The following is a 14,280-nucleotide window of genomic DNA, read 5'->3' as shown; positions in this document are numbered from 1 at the left end:
CGACACTCCTCCCCTGACGTAACGGGGCGCCGCGCTATACGGCGTTTCGCGACTTCCGCGGTCCCGTGCTCCGCCGCGATGGCGACCTACGTGAGCGAGCTGGAGGCGGCCAAGAAGAGCCTGAGCGAGGCGCTGGGCGAGAACGTGAAGCAGTGAGCGTCTCACGGCGCGGCAACGCGGCTCGGCCTCCACCGCGCTGCCACAGCACCGCCACAGCACCGCTCCTCTTTCCCGCAGGTACTGGGCCAACCTGAAGCTCTGGTTCAAGCAGAAGATCAGCAAGGAGGAGTTCGACCTGGAGGCGCGGCGGCTGCTGACGCAGGATAACGGTAACGGGGCGGCCGGGGGGCGCCGTGCTGCGCCGCGGGGCCTCGAGTGGGCAGCCGGCCTGCTGTGGGCAGCACGCTGCGTGCCGGCGGTGGGTGCGGCTCCTGCGGCCCTTCCTGGTGCCGGGGATCCATCTGACCCGACCCCCCCCGGCTCCATCAGTGCTTACAGCACATCCAGCCCGACCTTGGCTGCCCACGGCCCCGCTGTAGATACTGACAGGCCGTTCTCGGGTCCCTCCAGAGCCTTCTCCTCTCCATGCTGAGCAGCCCCAGCTCTCAGCCTCTCCTTATGAGGAGTTATTCCATCCCTTGGGTCGCTTTTCTGGCCCTCCCCCGGGCATGAACCAACAGGTCCGTATCTCTCTTGTAGTACCGAGTATTCTACACTTAGTGCTGGCTCTCCCTGTTCCTTTATTTTAACTCTTGTTTTGCTTTAAACCAAAGCCCTGCTGCTAGGAGGTGTATGGGAGGGAGAGCAGCCAGGCCTCCTTGTTGCTGGCTGAGTGCACCTGAGCTGCCATGCAGTGTGCTCTAGGGCTGGATTTGTGCATGGCACGCTGAGAAGCAGCCCAGCTTGCACCTGTATTCTTTCTAGTAGCAGGTTCTGGGTTAAGTGAAGAGAAAAACGGAACCAAAAAAGACCTCTTAAAAAAAACTTTATACTGGGAGTTGTGACACTGTAGCTAAATGAATGGTGAAAACATGGCTGTGAGGAGACACAGAGACCTACTTTGAGCCAGTGCCTGTGACCACCAATGTGTTCCTAATGAGCTGTCTGTCTTCATGCAGTCCACTCACACAACGACTTTCTCCTGGCCATCCTTACCCGATGCCAGATCTTGGTTTCTGCACCAGGTGAGTCCCAGGTCTCGTTACAAGTAATCAGTAAAGCTTTGGCACATGTGTTTGGGTTTTGTATGTGGCTGTTCTACTTGCTGAGCCTTAATATTCCTGTTCCTTTTGCCATGCAGACAGAAAGGTAACCAGGTAGTTATCCAGGTGATTTCACTGAGACATTTTTATGAGGGGAAAATACCCAACCAAACAAAAAAGCTGCATTTGATCTCTTAGAGGCTGATGCGCTGGGTTGCTGTTTGTGGTAAGTCAGTTTGATTTCCAGGCTGGGCATCTGTTGGGCTGTGAGTGCTGGAAAGTGAAGTTAATGGGAGATGCCATTTGTGTTTGATCTGCTCTGCTTGCTGTTTCCTTTGTGTTCTCAGCTGGATGTTCCCCTCTCTCTTGGGGATAACATCTTGAGGAGCTGGGTTTTCCTGACTGACCTTGAAATCAAGTATGCATCTGATAGAAAAGTGCTTACTGAATGCTTCCAGCCAACTCTTAATTGAGCTGTGGTCAATTAGTCCAACCTTCTGCCCCTTTGATGTCAAACCTTTTTAACTGTGTAAGCATTCTGAATGGCTCTTGTCAGGGCTGGCAAGCTATTTTCTGCTTGATCTTCAAAATAACTGTCAGTTTAGAGATCTGATACGAAGGACAGTTGGGTTGCAGTTTAAGGTATGAAACTGCTGTGTGGTGAAGGAGGGAAGATTGTTGCAGTTCTGGTGAGCTAAGGTCTGAGAAAGCAGTTTTCCCTCTGGAATGTACCTGAAGTAGCTGGGTCTGAGCTTGTGAGGGGGAGAACTGGTTCTGTTCAGGGTCTGTTCAGGTGTTTTGGTTTTATGTAAGGGTGAGGTTTGCTCTGTTTGCTCTGGCTGGCACTTGGTTGGCCTTTTTGAGTGCTGGGCTGGTGGGAGTGTGGGTCATAACCCAAGCTCTTTGTTTTGGGTGGCAGCGGTGGCACTGCTGTGTGACTGAAGTTGGGGTTATTCATTCCTGTGTGCACTGCTGCGCTTGTCTGTGTGGAGTGCCACTTGTTCCTTTATGCAGTCACATAGCTGTGCAGCATTTCTGCAGTCCTTTGGGCAGATTTCATCTCTACTGACTTGAATAGTTCAGACTCAGCAGTCTGGGAAAAGCCATAACCTTTTCTCAGAGCTGTCTAGGAATGGGTTAAGTGTCCCAGTGCTTTATACTGGAGCTGGTGCTTCACAGGTGCCTTCCATGTGCCCATTATTTCCCACTTCAACCTCTTAATCTCAAGTACTTGCAAGGACTCTTTTTTTCCAGTAGAGCTGATGTTGTTTCAGAGCCCTTGAAGAGCCCGTTTCTGCGGATCAGTAATGGTGTGTAACTGAGTGGTAGCTGACCACACTTAGCATGTGGTGGCTATGCTTCTAGGCAGGCTCATTCTGCAGAAGCCAGCTTGAAGAAGCAGCTTGGATGTCCAGCCACAGAGGTGTGGTACAAATGGAGCACTTGATGTTATGCCTAGACTCACTTTTCCCCTAGCTGCCAACCTGCCACCTGCTGGTTTTTGTCCCTACAAGAATGGGAAGCTAACAGGGTACCCCCAGTGCTGCACTTTGAGTAGGTGTTCTCTGACTGGTTTATGGAAAGAAATACGTGATGCAAGTGTGCTCAAGGCACTTGGTGTGCCATCACAGATGCTGGTGCGTGTACTTCCACCTTCGTGTAAGTGGGACGAGAGGGAAATGAACATTTTTAAATTGTTATTGTTTAAAAAATAACTTGTGGTAACTGGGGACCTGTGAGCACAGTGGGTGAATGTGACCAACTGGGATCAATGCTTACAACTTGCACCTCCTCACTCTACTGGTTGTGCAAGCTTCAAATCCCAGTTAAGGACATTTGGGACCTGGTGGTGGGGTGAGAGGAGGGCAAGAGTGACCAGGGTCTTTGATTCCTCAACTCCCACTGAGGATTTTAAATCTGACATGAGTGGTGTGAGAGGCTGTTTTCTTTGCTGATCTCTGCCAGCATTTTCAGAAGTGCTTTTATGTGTTTTTTTTCCTTCCCTCAGGGGAAATCCTGTTTAAAGCCTTTCCTGCCATTGCGTGGACTTACTTGCTAAGCTGCCTTGTTGGTTGATGGTTGAATACAAGCAGTCAGGTTAGCGAGATTCCTTGAGTTAATGCAAAGCTCACTTGAACCGCAACCTTGTTTCTTAGCTAAATGTTAACTAGGAAAAACTTTAAACAATTACAAGCGCTTGAGTTAGTGATAGAAGGATTTAGATTTTTAGAGTGGTGGTAAATGGAGTTAAATCCAGCTGGCGACCGGTCACGAGTGGTGTTCCCCAGGGGTCGGTGCTGGGGCCTGCCCTCTTCAGTATCTTTATTGATGACCTGGATGAGGGCATTGAGTGCACCCTCAGTAAGTTCACGGATGACACTAAAGTGGCTGGGAGTGTGGATCTGCCTGGGGGTAGCGAGGCCCTACAGAGGGATCTGGACAGGCTGGAGAGCTGGGCTGAAGCCAATGGGATGAGGTTCAACAAGACCAAATGCCGGGTCCTGCACTTTGGCCACAACAACCCCAGGCAGCGCTACAGGCTTGGGGCAGAGTGGCTGGAGGACTGTGTGGAGGAAATGGACCTGGGGGTATTGATTGATGCATGGCTGAACATGAGCTGACAGTGTGCCCGGGTGGCCAAGAAGGCCAACGGCATCCTGGCTTGCATCAAAAACAGTGTTACTAGCAGGAACAGGGAGGTAATTGTCCCCCTGTACTCAGCACTGGTGCAGCTGCACCTTGAGTACTGTGTCCAGTTTTGGGCCCCTCACTGCAAGGAAGACATTGAGGCCCTGGAACATGTTCAGAGGAGGACAACAAAGCTGGTGAGGGGTCTGGAGCACAGGCTGTATGAGGAGCGGCTGAGGGAGCTGGGATTGTTCAGCCTAGAGAAGAGGAGGCTCACGGGAAACCTCATTGCTCTCTGTAACTTCCTGAAGGGAGGTTGTAGTGAGCTGGGGGTTGTCCTCTTCTCTCGTGTAGACAGTGATAGAACTAGAGGGAATGGTTTCAAGCTGCACCAGGGGAGGTTCAGGATGGACATTAGGAAATATTACTTCTCGGAAGGGGTGGTCAGGCACTGGAATGCACTGCCCAGGGAGGTGGTGGAGTCACTGACCCTGGGAGTGTTCAAGAAACGTTTTGATGTTGTGTTGAGGGATATGATTTAGCTGGGAAGTATTGGTGATAGTTGGACTGGATAATCTTTTAGGTCTTTTCCAACCTTGATGATTCTGTAATTCTGTAGTTTCCCACGAGCCTTTCTTGAAGGGTTGCCACTTGTGGGCTTGTATTGTGTTCCACTTCTCTCCAGAGAGTTGAAGAGGGAGGAGAAGGAAGAGAGCAGGAATGTGAGGTGTAACCAGAGGGAAGGGTCATTGGAATGTAGCTGACTCAACCCCTGTCCCTGCAGGAAGATCTTAAAACAAACAGACAAAAGCCAGAAAAACCATACCCTGACAGTCACACAGAGGAGGGTGGGAGAAGGGGGATGGTTGTTTTCCATGCCTGCCTGCTGGGCCCTGTTGTGGCCTTGTGTCTCTGCCCTCTCCTGCTGTGCTGCTGCGGAGCATCAGGAGTACCTGACTTACAGTGCCCTGCCTGATGGTGTCACTGCAGAGACCTGGCAGCTTGTAAGGAGGGCTTGGCTAACTGCATCTTATCTCTGAAGGCACATCAGCAGCCGGTGCTGCAGCTTGCTAACATTGATTCTCCTACTATCAAGATTAAATAAAAAATGCGAACGTATCTGAAACTTGATGCCTGAACCAACCCAGCTTTGATCTTTGTGGCCAGGAAGGCATATGCTGCTTTTCTTAGAATACTGGAGGGAAATTTTGCTTTCCTCATCTAGAGCTAGTTAGGCTTGTTAAGATGGAAACCTAGAAAAGGAGCCGGAATAATTCTGCCCTAGGCTCTTGATAATGGGGGGTAGGAAGTTGTATTCACCTTTTGAAGTGCACAGGCTGTGATTATGTTGCAACTTTGGGGCCTGTGTGTTTGAGTAGGAAGGGCTGTGGAGCAGGGAAAGGTCGCAAGTGTCTGTCCTTAGCACACCCAGCCCTCCCGTCCCATGCAGGGGCTCTGCCCTGCTTACAGATCACTGCTATGAAGACAGGCTGAGGGAGGTGGGCTTACTCAGCCTAGAGGAGAGAAGGTGCTGGGAAGACCTCATTGCAGCCCTCCAGTCCTTAAAGGGAGTTTATAAGCATGAGGGAGAGTAACTTTTTATATGGGCAGACAGCGATAGGACAAGGGGGAATGACTTGAAACTAGAAGAGAGGAGATCTAGATTGGATGTCAGGGGGTAGTGTTTCATTCAGAGTGGTGAGGTGCTGGCACTGCTGCCCAGAGCTGTGGGTGCTGCAGTGCCCTGGGCAGCCTTAGCTGGGGTGGGCAGGGGTGCTGATCTTTCAAGTCCCTTACAACCCAAACCATTCTTTGAATTCTAAGGAAGGGGAGAAGTGACTTGTCTGTAAAGAGCAAGCAAAGCATCTTGTGAGAAGAAAGGCATCACCTCTGATGGATCCTAGAACGTAAGCTGTGAGATTGTGATAAAGGGAGAGAGTGGTCCTTGACGTGATTGCCTGTGGTGTTTTCCAACCCTACTATGACTCTGTAGTAACAAATAGTGACACCAGCTTTGATTTCTGGAGAGAATCTCTTTATTACTTTTTAGTTACCAACAGGTGGTGGTTGGGTTTTCACAAGTTTTGTTGTAGTGTTGGTTTTCAGCTCACTAATGGATGTAGGTAAGCTTTAAGGGGATAGTATGCCGTCTCTGTGTGTAGGTTGCTTCTAACCTCATCTTAACAGCTGACCATTTATAAGCTTAATCTGAATACTGTTTAGCCTGATCCTTTGAGTCCTATTAGAGAGCACTACACTCTTGCTCCAGTGATGAACATGCAAAGCTGCACCTTGCCAAGGGATTTAGCCTGCCACATTCTCCATAACCAAGCCTATAGTTTGGTTTTATGTATGAGTTTCTGATAACAGCTAATTAACCACAGTCACAAGAGCCCGTGCTAAATGTGCTGGTTGCTGTGAGGCTGGGAGAGAACGGGAACTGGCAAGTTTGTTGTGGTCAGCAAATGTGCCTGCAGTTGGCCAGCTGTGGGATGGCTGCTGCTGTGTCTTCTCCTCTGCTTGATGAGAGAGTGGCATGTGACATCTATGGTGTGGGTACGGCACTACCTGTCAGCAGCCCTCTGTGTCAGAGCTGAATGGTCTGAGCTCCTGGAGCTGGGACCCCACCGTAGGGCATGCTCGGCTCACAGCTCAAGAGGAAAAGGTGTTCTTTGTGCAGAGCCGAGGGAGAGCGCTGCACACTGAATGCATAGGCTGCTGCTGTAGCCACAAGAGGGCTGTCCAGGCTTTTGGTTGCAGGAAGAGCTACTTTTCTATCAGTGAACATGTGGACGTCCAGTGCAAGGTTGTCTTATGCTGCAGTGTATTCAAAGGAATAGCTTGCAGATCCTGTAAACCTGCGTGTGGGAACTCAGCGCCTTGCTATCCTTGCCAAGAGCTGTGTGATTTTTGGGATGTGGTTTGACCTGCTGTGGCTTTTCCCATCAAACTATATGTGGTGGATTCCCGGGCCAAACTTATGTTATGTATTAGTGCTGCTCACTCTTCCTTCAGCTGTTTGCAATCACCCTTCACACTGGTGTTGTCCTGCTTCTGGTCACATCAGCCTTTTCAGCCTCTCCTTTCCCTTTCAGCATAACATGAACAGTCAGCCTCGGTGTTTAACAAGAGTCCAAGGCAAGGCTTGCTAGAGCTGATGGAAAGCTGTAGGGACAGGTAGAGAGACCAGATGGCTCTGTCCTGCTGGTTAACATCTGTCTGGAGCTGGTCCACAGAGACATGCTGTCTTCCAGGTGGAACAAGCGCCTTGCTCCTTCCTTATGGCTTTTCTTGGAGGCTACCACCATTGGGTTTTGTTGTGTGCAGGTCATGAGTGCATCAGCATGGCAAAAGCCAATGAAGGGGAAGGCATTATTCCCAAAGAACTCCTGCCTTTGTGCCATAACTGTTGGGTTTGAGTTATGGTACAGCCAGGGGGTTAGGGTTTGTGAGGGGCAGCCCAGAGCTATGGCATCTCCTAAAGGAGGGGTGTATAGCAAAAGTAGCACAGCAAAAGAAATACTTCCTCTGGCTCACAGCTCTTGGGCTGGAGTTATGGCTTAACTGGGGGCTAAAAACATGAAGGGCTTTTCTGTGTGTGGTGTCATCCTGGCCCTAAATTAGTGAAACCTGTCAGACTTTCTTTTTTGCCACTTACAGAAGGTGCTGGATCTCTGCCATGGCCAGGTGGCTCCGCAACCAAACCTGGAAAACCCAAAGGGAAGAAAAAGATTTCGTCAGTGCGGCAGAAGTTTGATGTAAGTGTTCACAGCCAAACGGTCCTGGGTTACTGAAATTCTATGGGGGTGAGCTGCTGTGCACAGCATCACTGCTCTTACTGCCAAGAATGATGGAGCCACGCCATATTGATGATGTGTGTCACAGGAGCTGGGAGCTACTGCTGCCTGTAATACAGGAACTAACAGAGAGCAACTCTGGTCAGCACGGTAACTCTTAGGTCCATTTTTCATGTATCTTCCACGTTCTCTGATATATCATCTTCACACACCTGTTTGAACTCTTGAAGAAACAGCGAGTTCATAATTACCCTCAAGCAGAATTGCTTCTTCGTATGCTCTGGCCTGCAGGATTCTGTATGGTCTGAAGGAGGAGCAAGGCATTCTTTGATAGGTCTGTTGGAACAGAATTAAGTTTGCTGAAAGGGAGAGTGTCTGTGAGGTGGCTTCGTCAAGTGTCTGACCGCATGTTGATCCAGTTCATCTCTCTGACAAGGCAGAAAACTAACCAAGCAAAAAACCCCAGACCAACCAAATAAAAACTCCCAGGTTTTTCTTGCTGACTTACTCAGCTGGATCCGCGTTCCTTGTGGTTGGATGGGTGTTGAGGTCAGTGCAAAGGAAGGCAAGGAAGCCACGTAGGTGGATGCAGGGGGAAGGTGGGTGTGTTAGGCCTCTCACCACTGTGAGAAGTTTGCTTGGCTCAGTCAGAGGCGCATACCACACCTCTAGGTGCAGTATTTGGGCTTTATGTGTGTGCTGTAGAATCCCATGTTTCAGGGGGCTGTGAGTGCAGCTGGAGGCTCGTTGTATTTAGAAGCTGTGAAAGTATTCTGCATTTTTCACAGCTATGGCCTGAGTGGAGATGGTAACCCATGTTACCTTTTGTTTTCACACTTCACTGTGGCTTTTCCATAGCAGCTGGAGGAGAGTCCACATGTGCAAGTCCTGGAATTTGTTTTGCTTGAACACCCCTAAGTTACACCACATTCTTACTGTGTATTTATGCAAGTGTACGAGTGTTACCGGGATGTCTTACAGCAAGTACTGCATCAAGTGTATTTTAAGGGGCTTGTGTTTTATCAGTGCGATACTCCAGTAGTGTGAACTTACTCTTAAGTGCCTCGATGTTTCCACACTGATCAGCGTAACGGTGGGAACGACCACAGCTTAATTCCAGTCCCCAAAATACATTCCCCTTAGAAACGCTTACATTCGGAAGGCCTTTTCTTTTTTTTTCCATTTCCCCTTCCACGCTCAAAGCTTTCCTGTAATGAAAGCTTAAGTCCTCCAAATTACTGTGAGAGAGCCCTGCTTTCACATCGCTGGTGGGTGGATTGGTTTCTCACTCTGAGTTAAATGCCACACTGTCCTTTGAATAAAGAAGGTCCCTTTTCCTCTCCTGAAACCAAGATGTGAGAAATCCACTTTGCTGTATATTCATTGTTTATATGTCAGGCATGCTTTTGTCATGATTCCCTCATAAGAGCCTCATGGCAATGTTTATTCCATGGCCACTGGTTGATGTCCTGGAGAGCTGAAGGGAAGGTGTCCTGAGAGTGCTTGGTGAGCTGGCGTTGTGGTGTTCCCTTGTGGCCTGGGAATTGGCCAAGCACGTGCCTGGGCCCAGAGATTAGTTCCTCTCTACCTTTTTCCTCTTCTGCTTGGGGACTGAGTTCCAAGGAGCTGCCACAAAGTGTGGCCTGGGAATAGCCTTGGGAGCACGTGGGTTGGGAAGTGCACTTCCTTCTGGTGTGAGCTCAAGTTCTGTGCTAGTCTGTCCCTAAATAACAGACTCGGTCCTGAAATAATCTCATTGGCTGTAGTCTTCTCTGAACCTAATTGCACAGTTACCCCGCTCTGCTCAGGGTGTTGGAATCTGCTGTTGTAGTTAAATCCTTATTCTTTTCAGATGTGTAAGAATCACTTAATCAGATAAATCTCTATGTTGATTCTTGGTAGGAAACTGTACGGTGGTAGACAATAGGGTGTATTTTTAGCTAATGTCAGAGGGCTTCTGCACAAGAAATGACTGAGTAGACAGATGAGAACTCTGCAGCATACAAAGAAGTGAGTGAAAAATGTGAAAGTCCAGTCGAGTCATCGCTGGGCTGTACGATGTGAACAAGGTAAGAGGGGCAGTGACTGGCCGTGCTGGAGACTTGCAGGGAAATGGAGCGAGTCGAGCAGGTGGGTGGAACAGAGTAAATGTAGAACCTCTTGCTGCAGAACGTGGTGGATACCTGAGGTGTTGGTAGTGCAGAGTGCTGCAGAATAGGCTGGCGGGCAGTGAAGTGGAAGGACACGAGCTCTGAAATCTCACTGAGAGTTTAGATGAGTATTCTGGAGGCAGGTGGGAGTACCACTGTCTTTGTCCTGCCACGTGTTCTGTAGGTGTTTGTGTTCCAGTTTGAGGAGTAATGTTCCACAAGGTGAACTGAAGTCTGTCCAAGTAAGCATCATCTTACACTCTGTTACTGTGTTGATCACAGCACCGGTTCCAGCCTCAGAATCCATTGTCTGGAGCCCAGCAGTTTGTGGCCAAGGATCCTCAGGAGGATGACGACTTGAAGCTGTGCTCCCATACCATGATGCTTCCTACACGTGGCCAGCTAGAAGGAAGGATGATCGTAACTGCGTATGAGCACGGGCTGGACAACGTCACAGAGGATGCGGTGACGGCCGTGGTTTATGCTGTGGAGGTGAGACTGGGCTGTGCAGCCCTGGTGTTCCCATCACACCAGCAGCAGAAGTCTCTGTGCAGTATGGGGTAGCATCCCTCACTGAAGGGGGGGGTCATGCTGCTTTGATTGCCCAGCTTGCCTCAGGAGGAGTAAGATTGGAATCAGAGGGATTTGTGCCATCAGAGATAGTAACCTACTGGATTGGTGTTTGTGAGGGTTAATTATGAAGTGCTTGCCTATGAACAGCTCTGGGTACGCTTGAGTAGCTAGTTTGGAAAATACTGTTCCCATCATTGAAAACAGGATGGCACCTTCTCAAGGAGTTTGATTTAAAATAAATCCATTGCATGTGGAGATATCTGGCGTGGAAGTAGCAGAATCAGACAGTGCTTGCATGAACTGTCTGCTGGAGCTGATGGCCAGCAGTGGTATTACCAGACATTTACCAGCCAGGCCCACATGGTGCAGCTGTTAGGCAGCTCTCTGGGGATAGCTTCCCCAAGCTGTGCTGTGAATGCCTGCCTCAATTCCCTGTCTGGGAGTGAAGTCAAACTAGGAAGCAGTCCCAGACAGCTGTTTCTCCAGCAGCTTCCAGACACCTCAACAGCCTGAAAAAAATGTGTGCCTTTTCACTGTAGTTTTAAAGCCAGTATTTCAGTATGAGCACAACATTTAGTGCAAAGTATAAAATCTCAACTCTTGAAAGGGATCAGGCTGGGAATTTCCTAGCATTTGAGAAACCTCTTTGTGACATTTGAAGTAGTGCATCGCGTATTAGCCTGCAAACTGCTTTAAAATGCAGAGCCACGTTCTTCGTATCCAGCTCGTATCGAGTGGTGAAGTGAAAACACTTTGCCTGCCCACATGTTGTCTTTAGGTCCTCGTGGTTATGGCAGAACCGGTCATGTCAGTCAGTGGTGCACTTCTCTGAGCTGTAGGTGGGTAGGATGAGTTAATCAGCACGCTTAACAAGAATGTTTTTAATTCCAGAACCATCTTAAGGACATTCTGACATCTGTCATATCCAGACGAAAAGCCTATCGGCTGAGAGATGGCCACTTCAAGTACGCCTTTGGAAGCAATGTTAACCCACAGCCTTATCTGAAGAACAGCGTTGTTGCTTATAACAATCTAATTGAGTGGTAAGGAGCTTTCAGCACACTGTTAGTTTCAAGTGTAGTTTGCTAGTCCTGATGTTACTGTATTGTTCAGTTTTAATTCCCACTTAGTGGGCTCTGTTAACGGCGTTCAGCTGTGCAAGCAGCAGGGCTCTGTATGCTGAACAGGGAGGCAGGATGTGGGGATTTTTCAGCAGCAGAGTTCAGGACAATGTTAAGTCTCTCTTCCTCGCTACCTTATCAGTTTATGGAGGTGATGCCTGGCCCTCTGAATGTTATTAATTATTGCTTGAAGCGAGTGACACAGGAGTTCTTCTGGTCTCAGGGAAGCGGTCTGTGGGCAGAAGGAGCAGTATTGTTGCTCACAGCAATTTGAGTGGTAAGGAGCTTTCAGCACGCTGTTCAAATGCAATTTGCTAGTCCTGAAGTTACTCAGTTCGGTTTTTCTTCTGACTGAGTGGAATCTGCTAACTGCGGTGTTCAGCTTTCACACACTATGAAAGCAGCAGGGCAGAGCTCTGTTTGGGTACTGCTGTTGTGCCATAAGGCTGAGATGCAGGTGAGGACCTCAGAGGTGCTGCAGTCTGTCATTTCTTGTGTCCATTTGTATTAATGGTTCCTCTGCAGGCCCTTCCACTTGCAGAACTTCGAGCTCACCTGGTTTTGCAGAGTCTCAGTGTCAAACAGCATACGCTGTGTGTCAGGCAGTGTGTGTGTGTACGGTGAGGCAGTTGTTTGTCCATGACAGAGCTTTTAGCATTTGACAGGAGGTCGTGGGTGTTCTAAGATTTGGTTATGGTACCACAAATGGAATCCATTCCAAACAACTCTGCCTATCAGCTAATGTCTTTCAGTTGAATGCTGTGGGTGCCTTAATTTTTTAGGCTGGGTGGAAACTACTGATTGTGAATAACAAAGGTTGCCAACTCACGATCAGTTACAAAACAGGTCTGAGGCATGCTGAAGTTCAGTTTGTGTTGTTTTTATTAAACACTTTGTTTTGAGAGATTTTAATTCGAGCTGATAGAATTTCACGTACACAAAGGCTAAGTTAACAAATACAGAAGAGCAAACCCTGGGGCTGAGCCCATGCTGTGTTACCACCAAAGCAAGTGGTGCTTTCATGACTGAAAGGTTTTACTGCTTGCTGTCTGCAGCCCTCCGACCTGTGTGACGCCTTCTGCTGGCCAGAGTGTAGCCCCTCAGCCCCCACCTGATGATGCGGAGCAGCAGGCAGCGCTACTGCTGGCGTGCTCTGGGGATACTTTGCCAGCATCCCTCCCTCCAGTGAACATGTATGACCTTTTTGAGGCGTTACAGGTAAGCTCTTTGCATCGCACTGTCGTGACCCAGGGCGGTGCTGTCCTGAGTATCAGCTGCCACTCTTGGATTTGGTTTATGTGCACAGAGAGGGGTTTGATTTCATCCTCCAACAGTCAGTTTCCTTCTTTTCCTCTCAAACTTACAGTTATTTGGCTTTGACTTGCTCCCGCTATTAGGGAACAGGTAATACAGTCAGTTCATGGTTTAATGCCTGTTCTGTCCTGCTTGGTCAGAGAATTGATGAGGAAATCCCTGTCTCTACACAAGAACGCTTCCTCTTTTGACATGAGTGCAGCAGAGTGACCTTCCTGGCACGTCCCTTTTTCCTCTGTGTTCCACATGGGTGCTTAGAAGAATACTGGATCGTGGTGTGCAGGCTGTTGCAGTGGGTTACCTGTGTCTGCCTCAGCCCAGGGAGGCATCTGAGTGAATTTCCCTCCAGAGATGCCCGTTTGTGGGTCCCTCTCTGGCAGCACTGAGGCCCGGCAGCATTTGAATGCCTGAAGCTGGCTGCGAGGAAATTCCACCCCCTCTTCTCACACTGTGCTTGTTACTACTGTGAGCAGGCATTGAGGTTTTTGACTCAAGGCTCTGGAGGCAGAATTTTAAGAATTGTATTCTGTTTGTTTTTGGAGCAAATGAAGACTTCGTTACCCTGCTGCTCCATTACAAAGTGGCATAACAGACTGTGCTGTGCTGGCAGGTTACAGCTCTCCATGCGTGTGACAGCCCGTGTTCCTGCTCTGCAGGGCTGGCTCTGATCATCTTGCAGGTTCTTCTGTGGGCAACACGGGGAAATGAGTATGAAAGCATGAAGCTTTTTCTTTCTAATTTACCTCTAGGTACATAAGGAAGTTATTCCAGCACACACTGTCTATGCTCTGAACATTGAGAGGATTGTCATGAAACTCTGGCATCCAAACCATGAGGAGCTACAGCAGGATAAGATCCACCGCCAGCGTCTGGCAGCGAAGGAGGGCCTTCTGCTCTGCTAGAGCTGGCAGCCACATCAGGCCTCTGGCTGCCGTGCTGTTCCTTGGACTTGATGCTGGGATGCTTCTTAAAATCCCCTGTCTATGCTTCAAGGAAGACCTAAGTTAGGAGTCAGCTTTTCCTATGGAAATACTACTGAGGTAACGTGGGTGGTACACTTTCTCTGCTTCCCGAGAGTCGTGTGCCATGGAGTGCTTGCAGCAATCCCGCTGAATTGGGAAGGAGGGATGAGATTTGTTTGCAAAGACTGCTTTTTTTCTTTCTTTTTTTTAAGAAAAATAAATGTGAGGGTGTAAAGAGTTGGCTTTGAATAGTGTGTGTGTCTATGAATGTGATAACTGTCTCCTTGCCTTCCCCCCTGAGGGCAGTTTTCCTTCTAAGTTCAGCCTGCCTGAGCCTTGTCCAGCTTCTCTTGCAGTTGGTGGGATCCTTTCCATTCATTTAAGTGGAAGCAGGTGTGCCATTAGGACATGAAGATGAACAGTTGTGTAAACTGACATGCTGGGGAAACTTCACATTAGAAGATGAGAAAATAAGGTAAAAAAGGGACAATCTTTTCTAGCCTGGCTTAGTTGTTTTGTACCACAGAACATGA

The 14,280-nt window shown here is 48.9% G+C and overlaps 1 protein-coding gene across 1 annotated transcript; it reads left to right on the top strand.

Annotated features, from left to right (window-relative positions):
* Positions 1–3: 3 nt before the first annotated feature.
* TADA1 (transcriptional adaptor 1) lies at positions 4–13,993 on the top strand. Its single transcript, XM_072343253.1, has 8 exons — positions 4–152; positions 238–329; positions 1,119–1,184; positions 7,491–7,588; positions 10,060–10,269; positions 11,242–11,393; positions 12,527–12,689; positions 13,535–13,993. Exons 1-8 carry the CDS (start codon positions 79–81, stop codon positions 13,685–13,687), a joined length of 1,008 nt encoding a protein of 335 aa, XP_072199354.1. The 5' UTR covers positions 4–78; the 3' UTR covers positions 13,688–13,993.
* The last annotated feature ends 287 nt before the right edge of the window (positions 13,994–14,280 follow it).

This window comes from Excalfactoria chinensis, chromosome 8 (assembly GCF_039878825.1).
Source record: "Excalfactoria chinensis isolate bCotChi1 chromosome 8, bCotChi1.hap2, whole genome shotgun sequence".
Lineage (NCBI taxonomy): Eukaryota > Metazoa > Chordata > Aves > Galliformes > Phasianidae > Excalfactoria > Excalfactoria chinensis.
This window is presented reverse-complemented; position numbering and strand designations above follow the sequence as displayed.

Coding starts and splice junctions, on each gene's coding strand:
- TADA1 (XM_072343253.1), top strand. CDS start 79: ATGGCGACCTACGTGAGCGAGCTGGAGGCGGCCAAGAAGAGCCTGAGC. Junction 10,270..11,241: donor CCGTGGTTTATGCTGTGGAG/GTGAGACTGGGC, acceptor TTTTAATTCCAG/AACCATCTTAAGGACATTCT. Junction 11,394..12,526: donor TATAACAATCTAATTGAGTG/GTAAGGAGCTTT, acceptor TGCTGTCTGCAG/CCCTCCGACCTGTGTGACGC.